At 52.2% G+C, this 19,680-nt stretch overlaps 1 protein-coding gene and 1 long non-coding RNA gene across 6 annotated transcripts in view; one reads left to right on the top strand and one right to left on the bottom strand.

Moving 5' to 3' along the window:
• The first annotated feature begins 656 nt into the window (after positions 1–656).
• On the top strand, positions 657–7,981 carry LOC124518131 (uncharacterized). The gene is made up of 2 exons (XR_006963629.1): positions 657–2,011; positions 7,792–7,981. It is a non-coding gene; the product is annotated as an uncharacterized LOC124518131 (long non-coding RNA).
• Positions 2,958–19,680, bottom strand: part of TPST2 (tyrosylprotein sulfotransferase 2) — a 53,092-nt gene continuing 36,369 nt past the window's right edge. For 4 of the 5 annotated variants that reach the window (XM_047087909.1, XM_047087911.1, XM_047087910.1 and 1 more), the window contains 5 exons: positions 15,992–16,897; positions 12,922–13,120; positions 8,498–8,548; positions 5,702–5,750; positions 2,958–3,473 (listed from right to left, as the gene is read on the bottom strand). In XM_047087909.1, coding sequence (XP_046943865.1) covers positions 5,709–5,750; positions 8,498–8,548; positions 12,922–13,120; positions 15,992–16,833 — 1,134 coding nt within the window. In that variant the 5' untranslated portion in view covers positions 16,834–16,897 and the 3' untranslated portion in view covers positions 2,958–3,473; positions 5,702–5,708. Of the gene's footprint in view, positions 3,474–3,918; positions 4,066–5,701; positions 5,751–8,497; positions 8,549–12,921; positions 13,121–15,991; positions 16,898–19,680 lie in introns of all 5 variants that reach the window. The other variant, XR_006963628.1, reaches the window with a different exon arrangement.

The raw sequence follows: 19,680 nt of genomic DNA, 5'->3' as shown, positions 1-19,680 counted from the left end.
GGAGAAAGAAAGAAAGAGAGAAAGAAAGAAAAGAAAGGAAAGAGAAAGAGAAAGAAAGAAAAGAAAGGAAGGAAGGAAGGAAAGAAAAAAGAGATAAAGAAAGGAAAGAGAAAGAAAGAAAGAAAAGAAAGGAAAGAAAGACAGGAAGGAAAGAGAGATAAAGAAAGGAAAGAAGGAAAGAGAGAGAGAGAGAGAGAAAAGAAAGGAAGGAAGGAAGGAAAGAAGGGGAGAGAGAAAGAAAGGAAAGAAAGGAAGGAAGGAAACAAGGAAAGAAAGGAAAGAGAAATAGAGAAAGAAAAGAAAGGAAGGAGAGAAAGAAAGAAAGGAAGAAAGGAAAGAAATAAAAAAAGAAAGGAAAGAGAGAGAGAAAGGAAAGAAAGAGAAAGAGAGAGAAAGAAAGAAAAGGAAGGAAGGAAAGAAAGAGATAAAGGAAAGAAGGAAAGAGAGAGAAGAAAGAAAGCAAGAAAGAAAGAAAGAAAGAAAGAAAAGAAAGAGATAAAGAAAGGAAAGAAGGAAAGAGAGAGAGAGAAAGGAAAGGAAGGAAGGAAGGAAGGAAGGAAGGAAGGAAGGAAAGAAGGGGAGAGAGAAAGAAAGGAAAGAAAGGAAGGAAGGAAAGAGAGAGAAAGGAAGGAAGGAAAGATAGAGAGAGGGAGAAACAAAGAGAGAGAGAGAGACCTGGCTGTCCTGAGATCACCGTGCCGCGAGGAAGCCCGGGCCAGCCATGTGGACAGGCTACACGACAGAGAAGCCCCTAAAAGCCTCTCCACGCTCCAGCCCCCCGGGCCCACGCACCAGACACGTGAACGAAGAAGCCTTCGGCCGACAGCGGTGGTACCCTCCGCCCCCCGACTGCGGGAAGCAGCCAGCTCTACTGCAGCTGACTTCCGGGACCGTCAGATTTCACAATAAGCCGCTGTAAGTCACTGAGCGTGGGGCCCGCTGGTTTTGCAGCCGACAGGTGCCCGGGACAATGAACGAGGCTGGGTGTGTCCCGCGACCCGGGGAGCGGCGACCGGGAGCTTCCCCGGTTCAAAGCTCCATGGGCTGTCCCTCTACTACGGTTCCAAGACCGGGAGAGGTAAGAGTTGCCTCGCGCTAGGGGCTCACCACCCGGCCCCCCTCCCCCCACCGCCGCCTACAACCACCACCGGCTTCTCCCGAGAAACCCATGAAGTTTTGACTTCCCCATTTTGTAGATGAAGAAAGGAAGGCCGAAGCCACACAGCCAGTGATCTGGGGGACACAGGCAGAAGGCAACAGCAGATAGAACTAAATTTCCTTGCAACCTGCAGCCCATTGACACATATTTGAGGCTCCCTACTGTCTTACTGCTAAAGCTTCGCTAGAGGGAAAACCACCCGAGTTTGACAATAGCTAGGCCTCCGGGATCCTGTGCACATGAAAATCTCTCTGGAAACTTCCCCTGAAAGTTTCCCCCAACTCCATGGTATATAACCAGTCTCTCCTCAGGGTTCCGGGGCGGCTCTTCCTGCCCACGGGTCCGGTCCCCGTGCTTCGATAAAAATCACCTTCTTGCACCAAAGACATCTCCAAGAATTCTTTCTTGGCCGTCGGCTCCGGACCCCACAAACCCCACTATCACCCCCAAAACCTCATCAGGCCAGTAAGGGGGCCTGACTCCCCAAAATCTACGCTCCAAACCACTGTGAGCCATTGCCTGCCCAAATCCTGGAAGGCAAGGGAGTGTGGATAGAATACCTTCACCCTTAATAAGGTATGAAACTGCTCTGGGCCCAGCCGGTCCCTCAGCATCTGCGGGCCGTGCAGCAAAGGCCTAACTCTGCGGGCTTGTACGTGCCGAAGAAAAGACTGGCCCTCGAGCAGCTTTTGAGAGGTTATCTCTCAGCCCTTGGAATATCCTAATAAAAGTTGTCTTTCCCTAGCAGGGACTCTGGGCCACAGCAGGTACGACCCAGTGGGATCTGTGGGGGAGCCTGGGAGCACGCTGTATCATTTGACGACTGCAGGGGCTGGAGATGGGGTCACTAAGGTCAGTCAGATGGGTGCCCCATGCCTATGGCCGACGCCCAATAAAAATGCTGCGCACCACGGCTCAGGCGAGCTTTCCTGGCCGGCCATACTTAATACACCGTGTGCACACTGTGGCTGGTAGAGTTGAGCCCCGTCCCTAAGCCTCCACCGGGTGAGTGTAACTAGAAGCTCACTCCTGGTCTCTCTGTGCCCGTCCTGCCTACTTTTTTCCTTTGCAGATTTTAATCCGCATCTTTTCGCCGTAATCAGCTGTGACTGGGGCGCCTGGGTGGCTCAGTCAGTTAAGTGTCCGACTTCGGCTCAGGTCATGATTTCACGGTTCGTGAGTTCGAGCCCCGCGTCGGGCTCCGTGCCGACAGCTCAGAGCCTGGAGCCTGCTTCGGGTTCGGTGTCTCCCTCTCTCTCTGCCCCTCCCCCTGCTTGCACTCTGTCTCTGTCTCTCTCAAAAATAAATAAACATTAAGGGGAAAAAAAATGTTAAAAAAAAAAAACAAAACCCTGGGGCGCCTGGGTGGCTCAGTCGGTTGAGCGGCTGACTTCGGCTCAGGTCATGATCTCGCAGTCGTGAGTTCAAGCCCCGCATCGGTCTCTGTGCTGACAGCTCGGAGCCTGGAGGCTGTTTCAGATTCTGTGTCTCCCTCTCTCTGACCCTCCCCCATTCATGCTCTGTCTCTCTCTGTCTCATAAATAAACGTTAAAAAAAAAAAAAACAAAAAACCCTGTGACTGTGGGTCTCCCAGCTAATCTGGGAGTCCCTCTAGCAAATCACCGATCCTGAGTGGCCTCAGGGGACCCAACCCAGGGGCTCAGCTGTGCCTTGCTGAGCCCCCAAGATGGGAACCTTGTTCGCCGGTCATCAATCCACCTGCCAAAATCTGAAATGGGGAAAAAAACAACAAAAAACAAAAAAATCTGTTCGCTCTGTAAAGTAAGGCACAGACAAATGAGTCCCTGGTCACTTTATTCAAATAATTTTTTTTTTCCTCTGAAATCTGAGAAGAACTGAGGAGGAATCAAAGAAAACCTCATATATTAAATTCTTAAATAGATTCTTTGAATTCAAAAGTAAGTCAATAGGAGAGAGGCACAGGTGTGGGCCTTGTCCCCGCCAACAAAGCCGCCAAGGCAGTCCTGCAAATTAAGAAAAATGGCAAATCCATTTCTTTAAAAAAAAGTTCTTGAGGGGCAAGATAAAAAATACCGAAGTTTCAAAAGCCAGCCTACTTCCCACACTCTTCTTCGTTCTTCTCCACCCTGGGGGGGGAGGGGGGGTGTCCACAGGTAGAGAGTCTCCAGGTTAAGTTTTCGGTGATTCGGCTTTTTTTGCAAACATATGCAAATACATTCCTCGTTAGCAGTCCTGTTTTGGCGATTAAGAGCAAGCAATATGCTTGGATTAGAGGTCCGATTTCCACTCGAATGCAAGGTATCTTCTCCTCTGGGCAGCAATCTGCAGAGATCTGGACAGAGGATACAACGGCATTAGGTGCGGAGTAAGAATTCGGAGACAGACCTTTTGTATTTGTACGTGTGATCGGGGAGGGGATGGTCTCGCCACGTTCACACACACACAAACAGGTGCAGTTTCCTCTACGCGCCGCCCACGGCCAGAGAGAATTTAAATCGAAAAGCGTCCCTCGGGTGGCAGGGGCGGGGGGCGCCTGGTTGAGCGTTGAGGTCATGGTCTCACAGTGTGCCGGTTCGAGCCCCACCTCGGGCTCGCTGCTGTCGTGGGCGTGGAGCCCACTTTGGATTTCTAGAAGTCCCCTTCTCACTTCTGCCCCTTACCTGCTTGTTCTCTCTCTCTCTCTCTCTCAAAAACAAATAAAAATAAAAATAAATAAATAAATAAATAAATAAATAAATAAATAAATAAATAAATAAAAGCTTTCCTTGGGTTCTTACCCACATCTCAGCCTGGGTCCACCCGACCTCAAAGATCTCTTTTTACTTATGAAGAGACCAGTGGCAATGACGTGATAAAACACCAGTGGGATTTTTGGAGGTGAGGGAAGGATCAGCATTTAACGCCAACTGTTCACCAGGGATGAGCTAAAAAAAAAAAAAAACCACCCTGTACGTGGTATCTCATTGAAACAGCAAAGGGAGGAATATATCTGGCTTCTGTCAACAGGAAGGTTCAAAATTCTACGAATGATTTTTGCAGAAGGAGCACGAGGGGAAGGGGTTGGGGAGAAACGTGGAGAAGGAATCCTCACGGTCCGACTCTTGATTTGGGCTCAGGTCACGATCTCACGGTTCGTGAGCTGGAACCCCGTGTCGGGCTCTGTGCTGACAGCGTGGAGCCTGCTTGGGACTCTCTCTCTCCCTCTCTCTCTGCCTGCTCCTCCCCATTCTCTCTCTCTCTCTCTCAAAATAAATAAATACATTTTAAAAACTTTAAAAAATTGGGGCGCCTGGGTGGCGCAGTCGGTTAAGCGTCCGACATCAGCCAGGTCACGATCTCGCGGTCCGTGAGTTCGAGCCCCGCGTCAAGCTCTGGGCTGATGGCTCGGAGCCTGGAGCCTGCTTCCGATTCTGTGTCTCCCTCTCTCTCTGCCCCTCCCCCGTTCATGCTCTGTCTCTCTCTGTCCCAAAAATAAATAAAAAACGTTGGGAAAAAAAAATTAAAAAAAAAAAAAAAAAAAACTTTAAAAAATTAAAAATAAGATCGGGAGACCAAAACACAGACGCCAGGCAGGGAGCGTCTTCATAGTCTAGAGCAACAGAGAACAAGTGGGTTGTGACCTCTCTGTGGGGTCACCCGAGAGGCAGAGGAAGTGAACTTACTGGAACCTTAACGCCAGTGCCCACAAGCACAGCGAAGGGGCAAGGCTTCCTGGATTCCCCACGCGCCCACCTGGGCCAGCTCACTTCACCTGTCGGCCACCCTCGCGGGGCGGACCCGCGTGAACCCCCGTTTCTCCAGACGTCAGAAGCGGAGGCCGTGAGAAGTCCAATGTGAAGTGAGTGCCCGAATCTTTGACTTCCCAAGGTCAGAACCTGCGCCTCTCCCCCCTTTGCAAAATACGGGTGGATGGATATGCCCTTCAAATCGGTCCCCCAAAGCGAACTCTGGAAGAAGGTGACCTCGGGAGGGATTCTGCTGTTTGGTGACTCTGTGGCCTTGGGCAAGTCAAAGCCCTCTCTGGGCTCTAGTTTCCTCCGCTGTGTCCGCTGCCTTCCCAGGGATACTGAGGGTTAAATGAGTCCCACAGGAGTAGCACTCTGTCCAATGCCCTGGGGGTTATTCTTGGACCAGACTTGCTTGGAGCTTTTATTAGAACATTAATTGCTCTGGGCCAACCTGATACTGTTTATGGAAGCAGGATCAGCAGGCAGCGTTCTGTGCAAAAATGTTCTGGAATCCCCACCCCACCCCCCATCACATTGGTCCCTGGCACCCCCCCTCCCCAAAGGCAGACAAACCTTTTCCTAGTTGGTTCGGCACTGGCCCCTGCCCCCACGGGATCCAGAGCTGGGTGACTAGTCTGTGATTCTATAAATAGCTCCCCCGGCCCGTCACCATGGAAACCCCCACAAGGGCCCTGGTCAGTCCACCTGGATGGACACTCCCCCCCCCTCAAGGGAGGCTCTGGAAGGACAAGCTTTTCAGGGAGGGGCTCCCGAGCTGGGAAGGGCAGCCCCTCCTCCCCAGCCCCCTCCCCCGGGAAGTCTTCAGGCCTACCTGGAAATCATGAACTTCCTAAGTGGGAGGAGGTGCTGTTCTGGTTCACCTGGAGGAAGACAACACACAGAGGAAGGGGTCACGGCCAGGCTGGGGGGCCAGGGTCTCACTGCCCTGAGGTTCACCCTCAGCCTCACTGAGGCAGGCACACTCTCCCTCATCGGGGATTTACTGCACACTACTACAGACGGGCCAGGTGCTGGGGATGCCGTGAACATGACCGACCTGGTCCCACTCTTCTACAGGGAGAGCCTTAACAAATACATCTGCAAGATAACATCGCGTCCACCCACTCGTGGGCCTATACGAGTGACTTTGGAGCTACTTCCCACAGGGTGTCAGGAAAGGCCACTACAAAGCTGTTTGAAAAACAAATATGTGCTCTGTGTCCTGGGTTCCTGGCACACAGCTCGGAAAACCCTAGACTCTCCCTAGTGAGAACAAGCCTGTCTTGTATGCTAATGAGGTGACTGGCCTCTGGCCTCAGGATGCAGGCTGGTGGCTAGAAGGACGGATGCATGACTCTGGGGAGGGGAGAGGGGCTGGAGGGTGAGTTAATAACCAGTGATTTAATCAATCATCCCTGCTTCACGAAAGCTCCATAAAACCCCTAAATAACAGCTTCAGGAAGCTTCCAGATTGCTGAACACAGCCCAAAGAGGGTGTGGGAGTGCTATACCTCTTACCCCGCACCCTGCCCGGGGTAGCTCTTCCGTGGTTGTTCCTGAGTCGCATCCTTTATAATAAACCAGTAATCTAGGAAGTAAAGTGCTTTCCTCAGCCCTGTGAGTTGTTCTAGCAAATTCCCAAATCTGAGGAGGGGGTCATGGGGACCCCCAAATGGGAGGTGGCTGCGCGGAAATGTGGGTAGCCTGGGAACCCCGCCGTGGCTGGCGTCTGAAGCGGGCGCGGTCTCCTGGGACCGAGTCCTGAACCTGCGGGGTCTGCCACTAACTGTGGGGGTGTCACTGTGCAAACCGAACTGAATTTAACACCCACGTTGGTGCCTGTCTGGAGAATCAGAAACTGGTTGTTGGGGTTGGAAAACGCCCCCTAAGCTGAGATCTAAAAGATGTAAGTGAGGCCAGGCACACAAAGATCTGGCTGGAACAGCAATCCCTGGCAGAGGGAACAGCCAGAACAAACAGGGAGGGTGTTGGGTGCCTAGCGAGTGAATATCCCTTTTTGTATTCGCAGCAATGGCAATGTGCGAGCCGCTTTGGTTTGCTTGCTTACTATTCTTCCATCTTTTGGGGTTCAGGATCATCATTTTAGAGGGCTGTAGAGGACCCGGAAGACTTTTTTTTGTGCCACCATTACCTAACGGTTAAGACTGAATCCAATTTATGCGATGCCCTGAATGAAGTCATGTGCACTCTAGAGGCCAGGGAGGGAGATGGGGGGAGGGAAGCAGGGGTCGGATGCGGTCTGCAGGGCAGCTCTCCCGGGTGGCAAGGTTCACGATGACACAGCACATGCCGTGCTTTCACATTTTGCTCCTAAGCGAACACAAAAACAGTCCTAGGCCAGCCAGCTAGACATCTTGAGTGTGGCCACACGTTCGGGTACGGTCCAACGTTTTTGTGAAACAATTTAGCCTGATGCTTCAAGAGTCTTCCAAAGAACTGGACCCTTGCACCCACCTATGACATTCCGTGACAATGGATTCTAAGGGAATGGCCCAAGAGAGCCCCCCCCCTCCAGCAGGAGGGAGGCAAAATCAGGATCATGGGCACATGCCACCATTTCTGCAAAAACTGGACAGGACCTTAGGGCAACAGTTAATTGGTGGCCCATAATGCGTTCCAGAGAATACTATGTAACCATCGGGAAGGGCAATAGACAGAAAATCCAAAAGACGGGAAAACACGAAGAACGCGAAACCAAGCAGCCCATGCAATGGAATTGCACGGAATAGAAGATAAATAGTCAGGTGGGCCGAGAAAGGATAATCCGCAAAACTGAAGGGCGTTCCGGACGGTGACTAATTCCCCTCACCCCGGCTTGTGTTTGCTGCTCGTTACATCATCTTTTTGGTTAAACCAGGCGCTAAATCACCGCTGACTAATCTTGGCAATATTTGTTCACAGCGGCAAGACGATGGGGTCTCTGACTCCCAGAAAGGCAGCGTGGAGCCCTCCCCGAAGAACTGAGATGTGTGCAAAAGCCGGGGACCCCAGACAATGAGCATCTGTGATTTTGATTATCAAACTGGGGATCGGCATGGGGTGGCCCGCTCTCTCTCTCCCAAATTAAACACACACAGACTAAGAGTACTAAGCTTGGTATCACCACTTCATTTAAATGGGAGCTATGGCGTCCGTGAAGGGGGCGGTCCTTCCCGACATGATCCATGGACTGTGCCCCTCGGACATGCCCAGGATGTGTGGGAGGCAGGGCCATGGAGATGTGCGTGAGGACGCAGGGATGTCTGTACGTCTACATTCGCGGGGACGCCCACACCACGTAAGCCTTACGGGTCTCATTTTTTGGCTGACTGATGAAAATTCTGGGCTGGGTCACATGTGGGAACTGCCACTTTAAATAAAACTGAATTTAAGGCTAGAGACAGAGGGCTGGACAGAAAGTCCCCACCAGGGGCTCACGCAGAAGGGCTGTTGAGATTTGACCCTAGCTGGATCAGATACTTGGAGGGCCCCTGGCCCGGCTCCCCACCCCAAATTTTCTGACGAGGAAATGATCAGCAGATTAGAGAAGCAAAGTGTCCGAGGGCATCCGCAAGCTGGTGGGACAGCCCAATAAACCGATTTCAGAATTCCCCTTGGGGTTTCTAACCTGAAAATATCCTTTCAGATTGGCTGGTGTTTTATAGTCCCCTTTCAAGACCTAGGAAAGAGAAACAAAGTATCACTATCATAGAAATTATCAAAAATAAAATTCAGTCTGTTACCACCACCTTCCCATCTACTCATTTATCCACCCACCTATTTATCCATCTACACATCCATCCATATACATTCATCCTCCTACCCACCCATCTATCCACTCATCCATCTACCTATCCACCCACCCATCCACCCATTCACCTACCCATCCACCCATCCATCCATTCTCCCATCCATCCACCTATCTTTACATCCATCCATCCATCTAACCATCCATCCACTCTCCCATCCATCCACCCACTCTCCTATCCATCCACCCATCCAACCACTCATCTACCCATTCATCATCCATCCATCCATCCATCCACCCATCCATCCACTCTCCCATCCATCCACCTATCTTTTCATCCATCCATCCATCCATCCATCCACCCATCCACCCTCCCATCCACCTACCCTTGCACCCACCCATGTACCCATCCACCCACTCTCCTATCCATCCACCCATCAAGCCACTCATCTACCCATTCATCATCCATCCATCCATCCATCCATCCACCCACCCACCCACCCATCCACCCATCCACCTATCCATCGTCCTTCCCAGCCATCCATCCACCCATTCAACTACCCATCCATCCATCCACTCTCCCATCCATCCACCTATCTTTTCATCCATCCATCCATCCATCCATCCACCCACCCACCCATCCACCCTCCCATCCACCTACCCTTGCACCCATCCACCTATCCATCCTCTTTCCCAGCTAGCCATCCATCCATCCATCCACCCATCCCATCCATCCATCCATCCATCCAACAAACATTTATTGACCTCCTCTTATTTCTAAGCATCATTCTAAGCTCTGGAGGTACAAAATTAACCAGACAATTAAAATTCCTTTTCTCCTGCAGCCACCATTCTAGAGGAGGCGCTAGATGATCCGTAAGTAATAAACACAAATAAACAAGAACATATCAAACCATGAGAAGTACAGTAAAAAAAAATAAGACAAAGGGATGTGATCAGGAGTGACCAAGAGGCTTCTTTTGCGCAGATGGTCACAAAGGACTTCTCAGAACAACTGACCTTTAAGCTGAACCTTCAATGACAAAGAAAACCAGCCAAGCCGAGCTCTGAAGGAAGAGTGTTCCAGGCACAGCACATAGGGCAAAGAAAATTCTAGGCCTTTCCATAACTTCTCCATATATAAGCCATCATATAGACCAGTATCGTCCAATAGAATATAGGATGAACCAACTATGTACTTCTAATTTTTTAGTAGTCACATTAAAAACAAAGTGACCAAGGGGTGCCTGGGTGGCTCAGTCAGTTAGCAGCCAACTTAGGCTCAGGTCATGATCTTGTGGCCTATGAGTTCGAGCCCCACATAGGGCTCTGTGCTGACAGCTCACAGCCTGGAGCCTGCTTCAGATTCTGTGTCTCCCTCTCTCTCGGCCCCTCCCATACTCGCACTCTGTCTCTCTCTCTCAAAAATAAGTAAACCTTAAAAATATATATATTAAAAAAACAAAGTGACCAAAAAAAAAAAAGTAAATCAAGTGAACTAATTTTCGTTAGATCTTTTATTTAACCTGATATATCTAAAATATTCACTCTTCGACAAGTAATTAATATAAAAATGATTAATGACAAACTTCACATACTGTTCTCCGTACCTGGACTTCAAAATCAGATACGTGTTTAACACTTAACAGCAAATTGGACCAGATTTCACTAGGCACATTTCAGTGGCCACACAAGGTTAACGGCTAGAGGCTGTAATGGACAGTGGAGGCAGAGACAATTTCATTAGCACTGGGGTCCTTCCAGTGCCCAAGTGTCCTGCACCCCAGGATCTGTTACAGGAACACACAGTGTCCGCATAGAAATACACACACACACACACACACACACACACACACACACACACACACAGTTTTCAGTGAGGGAACGTATCTTTGCAGTGACAGCAAAACTACCAGGAAGACTAAACAAGCGTCTGGCAACCCCTGGGAAGAAACCTCTTTGGAAGAAAACCAGGAGCAGCTTCCGTTTTAAACAAACAAACAAACAAACAAACAAACAACAGAGCTTCAAAGAGTTGGTCTTCCTCTTCAGAATTTTTTAGAAGATACACAAGGTCAAGCCTTATTCTGGGAGCTTCCGACCTGCATTCTGGAACAAATCAGGGGCCTTTGCCTTTTAATGTTTTTTTTTTCTTTTTTTTTGATGTTTGCTTATTTTTGAGAGAGAGAGAGGTGGGGGGAGGGGTAGAGAGAGAGGGAGACACGGAATCTGAAGCAGGCTCCAGGCTCCGAGCTGTCAGAACAGAGCCCGACTCCGGGCCCGAACCCACAAACCACAAGATCACGACTGCCAGTCGAAGTCAGATGCTTAAATGACTGAGCCACCCAGGCGCCCCAGGGGCCTTCACCCTTTAAAGAGGCTTCAGAGAAGTTTCCATGGGGCCCCTGGCTAAGAACACAGAGTCAGGAGAGCCCTCTGTCAATGAGGTCCTCATCCTGGTCCAGCTACTGCCTCTGAGAAGCACCCTGGGTGCTGGAGTTCAAGATCATGCTCCCAGCCGCCGTTTCTTCTTTTTAATCTAATTGTTTTCTCATCATATGAAAACATATGCAATACATTATACAATAAGATAGCCTAGGTACAGAAAAGTGTATGAAACACATTAAGTACAGCTTAAAGACTACTTTATGAAAGCATAAGAATAATAAATAGCAAAGGCTTAGAATAAAAATAATGGAAAAAAAAATGGACCACATGGAGGTTGTGAATAGTCACACTGTCAGATGCAGTCTGAGCATCATGGAAGTGGACCTCTGGGTATTTCCACAAAGAGATGTTTGCAAAATCAATAGGTGTCAAGGGGGAGAGGACGTGCTGAGACCCGCTACCCTTCCCGCTACCCTTCCCGCTTCCCCGAGGGCAGAGCCTGCATGTGTCAGAGACGTGTGAAAGCCTTGTTAGCACCAAATGGGGTCTTTCTCCTCCGGTCACTGAACAATTAAAGGGGAAGAGGGAGAAATGGGACTTTCTCCCTTTGCCGTTCAACACAAGAACTGTTCACTTCCTAAAATCAGCATGTGAGGGGCCCTGGGTGACTCAGTTGGTTAAGCGTCTGCCTACGGCTCAGGTCATGACCTTGCAGTTTGAGAGTTCGAGCCCTGCGTCGGGCTCACTGCTCTCAGCACAGAGCCCCGCCTCAGATCCTCTGTCCCCCTCTCTGGTTCTCTCTCTCAAAATAAAGAAATAAACTTAAAGATATTTTTTGTTTTGTTTTCTATTCAGCACGTGTTTGGAAATGCTGAGCGTAGCTGGACTCTTGGGGCACCTGGGTGGCTCAGTCACTTGAGCGTCTGACCTCGGCTCGGGTCATGAACTCTCGGTTCGTGGGTTCGAGCCCCACGTCGGGCTCTGTGCTAACGGCTCAGAGGCTGGAGCCTGCTTCGGATTCTGTCTCCCTCTCTCTCTGTCCCTCCCCTGCTCTGCTCGTGCTCTCTCTCAAAAGTTAGTAAACATTTAAAAAAAAAATAAAATAGACTCCAGGTCTTACTGGCGTAGGAGCTAGGAGCTCGCGTGTCCCCAGGCACGGGCCCCATGCTCAAATACTGTCCCTAACTTCGTGCCTCCAAGGAAGTCATCATACAGCACCCAAAGTAAACTAGAAGCTGTGACAGTCAAGGATGGACTTGCTAACTGTTCCTTTCCCCAGGATTACCTGACTTTAATGCTTCAGAAACATCTAGTAAAGTCATTTCCCTTGACCACCTTAACCAAGGAGAGCTTAAAGAGTAATTCCAACTGCCCCAAGCTCCCATCTGTCTGAGAAATCAACATTAAAATTTAAGGGGGCAGGGGCGCCTGGGTGGCTCAGTCAGTTAAGCATCCGACTTCAGCTCAGGTCATGATCTCACAGTCCGTGAGTTCGAGCCCCACGTTGGGCTCTGTACTGACGGCTCGGAGCCTGGAGCCTGCTTCGGATTCTGTGTCTCCCTCTCTCTCTGTCCCTCCCCCTCTCATGCTCTCTCTCTGTCTCAAAAATAAATAAAAACATTAAAAAAAAATTTAAGGGGGCAATAAAGTGACCAAGAGTTTATTTGTATTCAGCCTCAACAAAGACTTGAAGTACTTTCTAAACAGACAAATAGCCAGGGAAATGGGGGGAGAGAGGGTAAAAGAGAACAGAGAAATAGGATGAAATTAGGACATATGGAACTGCTGGTAGAAAGGCCAGCAGTTGGATTTGAGCTTCCCTGTGGCCCAAGCAAAAACGGAAACGGCCGTCATACAGATACAACCACCCCCGCTCCAGGCCGGGAGCACATCTCCGCGCGAGCACACGCACTCACCCGGTGGGTGTTGTTGACCACGATGGGGTCGGGGTTGCCGTAGTTGGGTGGGTTTGCGTAGGGGTCATAGCCGAGCCGCGCCAGCATGGGGGCGATCTGGGCCATGTCCCTCACCACGTCCCCAGGGATGTGGCCGGTCCACTTGGAGAGCGCTTCAAGGTTCACGGGCTTGATGACCTGGTCTGTGGATCGCTCGATCCTGGGGAGAAAAAACAGGCCGCAGGGGGCACAGGAAGACGCAGATGGCACCCGGGTGACCTGTGCCTGCCTCGGCTGTGAGGCTGCGGGCAAGTCACTTGCCCTCCTCAGCCCTCCTCTGTACGATAAGAGCCTCTGTGGCCAGAAACTGGAAACTGGAAGACAGCGGAAGGCGGTGAGCACTTAAAATCCTGCTCCCTTGATGTCTCCAACTTTTTAAAAATAACGTTTTATTTCTGTGACTAAGATGGGTATTTCGTTCTGGAGAAATAATTATAAAACACGGACCGCCCCCTCCCAGCCTATCAGCTCCCTACCGAAACCTAATCTTAGCATTTGGGGGTCCACCCGCTCAATACTGTCTTCTGTGCTTTCAATGGGAGAGTGGCCAAGGGCAGACTCGGGGGCCGGGCCGCCTGGTTTCAAACGCCAGCTGTACCGACACTGGCTGCGTGGCTTTGGGGGGGGTTACTTCACCTCTCTGAGCCTCCGTTTCCTCATCTATCGATGGGAATAATGATCGTGCCCACCTCACTGGGCTGTCCTGGGGAGTAAATGAGTTAATGACAGACGAGGCTATGGCACACTGTAGGGTCTCAGTAAGCACTAGCTTTCTCTCTCTCTCTCTCTCTCTCTCTCTCTCTCACACACACACACACACACACACACATCCACAGAATACCTATGGTTGGTCTGCAATTTTAAAACAGCAATAATACGCTGTCTATATCAGCTGATAACCTCGTTTCGCGCCCAACACCTCCTCCATTTCTCCAGCTGTGTGGCATCCCTCCAGAGCGTATTTTTCCAGCCCCTAACGGTGGCCACTTAGGTTGCTATCACTTCTGCGGTCACCGTGGAACCACCACCACCTGGGACGTGCGTCCTCGCTCGCCCCTAGGACGGGCTTCTCGCACTGTCTGAATCACAAGGACCCTACCGGTCGCTGTCTGAGGGCCTTGTACGGCGGAGGGTGGGGCACTCCCAGGATCCAGGCCCTGTCTCCAGGTGCTTCCATCCCAATGAAGAGAGAAATTGGGAAGAAGACCAAAACCCAAAAAGATATGGCAAAAGGAAGGTGGGACCAGGAGTGAGGAGAGCGGGGAGGCTGGGGAGGGTGGGGACGGGTGGTAAGAGCAAGGGTTTGGAGCGTGCGGACCAGGAGGGAAATCTCAACTCGGCCCCCTGTGTCTAAGGTCTCAACTACATGCGTGGCCTCTGCCACGACCTTGGACTTCCAGGATTTTATGAGACAGAAGTGACACAGGTGCATCCCAGAACATGAATGGGACACATGCTTGATCTGAGTAAAGAATCAACGTGTCCCGGGGCGCCTGAGTGGTTCGGTCGGTTAAGTATCCGACTTCGGCTCAGGTCACGATCTCACGGTTCGTGGGAGCCCCTGCATCGGGCTCGCTGCTGTTGGCACGGAGCCCACTTGAAATCCTGTCTCCATCTGCCCCTCCTCCCCTGCGTGCGCTCTCTTTCTCTCAAAAATAAATAAACATTAAAAAAAAAAAGAACCAATGTGTTCCAAAATATGGGGCATCAGACAGAATGCTGTTCTCCGCGGGGTAGAATATTACACAGCCGTCCAAAATGACGTCACGGTGGCATGCTGGGGCCCGGCGGGCAGGTGGTCCCATACACAAAGCGAAGAAAGGTTACAGGGAAACATGTTCCTGTTTCAGGAGGACTCCGGTTTTATCAACAGCCCCTGACAAAGGACCAGTAGGTCACAGATCAAAATCTGGATGGTGGGATTTTGGGTTCTTGTTCCTTACCCCGGGGGAATCGTCTCAATCTCTGACAGTAAAGATATATTCCTTAAGTTATCTGATTTTTTGGCTAATTTACAAAGATCCCAGACCCAGCAATGACTGGCTGGGGTACCGGGCACGTGGGCACGTCACTGCCGGGAGAGTTGTCCCCAGCTCTGCTTGGGGCTCAAGAGCTCTTGGGGATGGGGTCTGACAGGGCCCAGCCATGAGGGAAAGGAGGTGGCGCTGTCCCAGGAAGGACTGCTCTCTCACTGGCCTCTTAGGGATGCTTGGGCCAGATCGGGATGGAGACAGACAGACGGCACCCTCTGATCCTGCGTTGTTCAAGCGCTCTGGGTCTCAGGAGAGGGACGGCCTCCCCAAAGGAGGAAGGCGGAGAGGAAGGGGAGAAGGAGGAGGGGTGTGGAGAGCTTGCGAGCACACACCCTGGAGTCCAGCAGACCTGGGTTCAAATCCTGGCACTACCCTTCGCCAGCTGTGTGGCCTCAGGTAACGTCTCGCTGCGACTCAGTTTCTCCGCCTGTCAAATGGGTATAAGAGCTGTTCTCCTGTCCTCAGGTTGGGAATTAAAGGAATAACGTGTGTTGGGGGCTTAACTCAGTGCTTACTACACCTCAGGCACGCATTACGTGGTCATGAGGGTGAGGATAATGAGCGGGCCGATAAAAGCGGTCTCTGTGCTACCATGGTGACAATAATAATAGGAATAATCGCACCTAACGTGTCTTGACCTATTCGATGCTCCCAGGTAGCTAGAAGGCTGCTCGATTAGATCCCTGCGCTACAGGTAAGGAAATGGGGGCACAGAGAGGCTGAGTCACTCATCCAGCGGCACACAGGCGGTGGCTGAGCCGGGATCGGAACCCAGACAACCTGGTTCCAGATCCGCGTTCTGAATGTAACCTTCGCCCGCTACGACTTACTGCAAAGCACATTCACATCTGCTGGATGGCTCAGAAACAGGGCAAGAGCGAGTGCCCCGCTTCTGCGGGTGCTGAAGCTGAGGCTCAGAGAGACAGCGGCACTCTGCCCACCCACTGCCTCTGACTCGGGCCAGGGGGCGGTGGACGCAGGGCGAGGGCTCCACTCACTTGGACAGGGACACGCCGCCCGGCTTGCCAATGAGGTCCTCGTGGTGCAAAACAGCGTCGCTCCAGGCAATGCCCAGGAAGTCCAGGATGAGCTTGAGGGAGCGCCTGGGGTGCAGCACCAGCTGCTCGTAGTACACGGGCAGGCACTTGTCCTTGCCCACCTCCATGCACTGGGCGTACATCACCTCGATGGCCTTGTTCCACTTGGTGAGGCAGTCGCGGTAGCTGCTGAGGTCGAAGCCGGCGATCGTGACCTTGCGCGTGATCATGGAGTGCACCGACGCGCGGCCGTCGCGCACCATCAGCAGGAACTTGGAGTTGGGGAACAGGCGCGACAGGTAGACGGAGGACTTGAGCGTGAAGGGGTCCTTGTTGCACAGCACGCGCGCCGGCTCCCCGTGCTTGGCGATCACCTCCAGGATGAAGGCCTGCATGGCGGCGTCCAGCACCTCGTCCGTCACGCCCGCCTCGTCCAGCCGCAGCTTCTCGCGGCCCGACTTGGACCAGGCCTGGCGCATGGCCAGCACGCGGGGGATGATGCGCGTCTCCTCGCCGCAGCGCACCTCGGGGTGGGCGTCCAGCATGGCGCGCATCAGCGTGGTGCCGCTGCGGGGCACGCCGCCCACGAAGATGAGCGGCATGGCCTTGCCGTAGCGGTACTCCACGCGGTCCGCGCCCACCATCACCAGGTCCTCCTGCTCCGGCCGCATGGCCCGCCGGGGCCCCCGCGGGCCCCCCAGCACCGCGCGGCACTCCAGCACCTGCTGCCCCACCTGGACCGCCAGCACCAGGGCCAGGGCGCAGCTGGCCGCCAGCAGCGCCCTCCGCACCGACAGGCGCATGCTGGGCCCGGGGTGGCGGGTGGGCCTTAGCGCCAGGTCAGCGGAGGGCGGGCGGGACTCGCATCTGGGGAGAGAGAGGGAGGCAGGAGTCAGGCAGGCCTGGGGGGGCTGCCGGCCCTAGCCAAACACGCTGCGATCGTATTCCTCATCCGACAGAGGGAGAATAACAATTATTTAAAAAAAAAAAAAATGTTAACGTTTATTTATTTTTGAGAGAGAGAGAGACGGGGGGGGGAGGGGCGGAGAGAGAGGGAGACACAGAATCTGAAGCAGGCTCTGGGCTCTGAGCTGTCAGCACAGAGCCCCACGCCGGGCTCGAGCTCACGGACCGCAAGATCATGACCTGAGCGGAAGCTGGATGCTTAACCGATTGAGCTGCCCAGGTGCCCCGTAAGAATTATTTTTCAGTTGACTACTAAAGTATGGAAAATAATAATGCCCTGGGATGTCCAAATTCAGCAGCACACCCACTTTGCAAGGACAAGGTTTCTGTGTGTCCTGTTCACGGAGGGCTCTCCAGAGTCCAGCACAGAGCCTGGTGCCTAGCAGGTGCTTCGTAAGTATTTGGGGGATGTGCCTTGGTTGACTGAGCAGGACAAGGTTCCAAGTGCTGTGACATGACGGCCGTAGAAACAGAAGGAAACCGAGGGCACCTGGGTGCCTTAGCATCTGACCTCGGCTCAGTTCACGATCTCACAGTTCGTGAGTTCGAGTCCCACATCAGGTAAGCTTGAGCCCTGCTTCGGGTGAACAGACGTCCCGCTTTGGGTAAGCCTGAGCCCCACTTTGGGTGAGCCCCGCTTCTCTCTCTCTCTCTCCTTCTCTCTGCCCCTCAGGGGATTCTCTCTCTCCCCCCCCCCCCGCCCTTCTCTCTCTCTGCCCCTTGCTCCCTTGTGTTCCCCGCCCCCCCCTAAAATAAGAAAAAACAGAAGGAAACCAAGAAATGGAGAGGCTGATCACAGGTGCCCAGCATTCTGGCCCGGGCCAGCCAGCTCTAATGCCTGCTCTGAAGGACCACACCGCCTTGGTGAGAGATGCTTTTCAGGAGATGGTGTGGAATATGCTGTCCTGTTCTGGGCTTCTTCTGGAATCACTACTCACTCCCTCAGTCTTCATTCGGCGAATGGGTATTAAGTACAAAAAAGGTGCCGGGCACCGTGCTCAGTGCTGGGGACAGGAAAGTGGGTAAGACAGCTGGGCGGGGGAGCGATAGCACACAAGCTATAGGCACCCAGTGAAAAGGGCTTCCCCTGTAAGGGGGATCGAGGAGGGGAAGGAGGAGGGAGGGCAGGGAGGGCCCCTCGGGGAAGGTGGCATCCAAGCGGAGTCCTGGATGAAGCTGGCCATGTGAAGATGCATGGAGGACTGACCCAGGCAGAGGGAACAGAGAATGCAAAGATCCCCAGATGGGAGAGGGTGGCCCCACACCTGGGAGGAGGGGGTGACAGCTTCTACCCGAGGAGGTGAGGGAAGACTTCCTATAGGAGGCAGCCCCAGAGCCAAGTTCTGAACAGTGCACAGGTGGTTTTCAAACAGCCAGGTAGGAAAGAGAGAGGAGGGTGTTCTGGCAAAGGGAATGCCCAGTGCAAAGGCCACAGGCAGGTTCCTTGATGGATGCGAGCTTCAGCCGGAACCACCGAAGGACCGACCCAGCCTGCATCCCCACCACGGGCTGTAGCAAGCGGGACGTAAATATCAGAACGGAGGGAATGCACAATCTCGGCCCCGGGGTCCAAGCTGTCGAGAGCTTCAGCATTTCCTGGCTGTGTGGCTTTGGGAGAGTCACTTCCCCCATCTAAACCACAGTTTCCTCAGCTGCAAAGAGGGGTGGGGTGCACTGACCTCAAACGCTGAGAGGATTCTAGAAGCAACTAAGAAAGCAAAGATGAATCTCAGCCTGGGGTCACTGGCCGCCGTGGACATCAGAAAATAGCTGGGGACCCTCTCCCCAGGAAACTGTGCTTATCATATGCTGCTGACAATGGCGGGGGTTCACTGGTGCCCCGAATTCAGGGTCGGGGATGGGGAAATCTAATGCCAGGGCTCCTTTCAGGGAGAAGGCAGGCTGGGCAGGACAGAAAGCCACTTGGAAATCCCTCCCAGGACCTATCAACTTGTTCAAGTGCTCACTGAAATTCTCCTCTTCGACTTGAGACTAGAATTCTGTTATTATGTCAGTGTCTGTGCTCCTGGGGACCAGTCCATCACACTTTAGTTTAAATTAGAGCAATCACCCTTTCCTCCTGACACTTGGTGGGCAACGAGAGAATGGACCAGAAGGTGATGGGAGACGCACAGAAAGGAAGAAAAGGGGTAAGCTTTGGGGAAGCTGTTTCCAGAAAGGGTAAGTACAGTGTCTGTGCCCGTGTGTGTGTGTGTGTGTGTGTGTGTGTGTGTATTCTCTAGTGTATATTTGGGGTCAGAAAGTGACTTGGATACTAAATGTCAGGGGGAAAGGACTAGAAGAATGGACAGAATAAGAAAAATGTTACCAACACACCAGTTTTGGTTACTATTGATCATTCCTGTTCAGTTTAAACCAAAGCACACGAATTTTGGGTTCTTACATTTATGACGCACATGCTCAGCTAAAACTTTTACTATGCATTAGCAGCATTTAATGGGATCACCTCTATCACCCCTGGGGGAGGGACGCCTCGCCCTCAGCAGCTCAGAGAGAAGAAGCCACTGGCCTAGGGTCGTGTGGCCAGAGACAGGCCTGCATCTGACCAGGCTGAGGCAAGCTGTTCACTGTCCTCAGACAGGACACAGTGACAGGCCCCTCTCTGTCGCCAGAAGAAAACAGCTCAAAGCAGACAGGTCAGGCCTAAGCAGGAGAAAGCAAAG

The sequence above is a fragment of the Lynx rufus genome, unplaced genomic scaffold (assembly GCF_022079265.1).
Source record: "Lynx rufus isolate CCGP_SWC_20201006 ecotype Redwood Valley unplaced genomic scaffold, mLynRuf1.p SCAF_24, whole genome shotgun sequence".
Lineage (NCBI taxonomy): Eukaryota > Metazoa > Chordata > Mammalia > Carnivora > Felidae > Lynx > Lynx rufus.
Note: the sequence above shows the minus strand (reverse complement) of the source record. Positions and strands in the feature narration are given on the sequence as shown.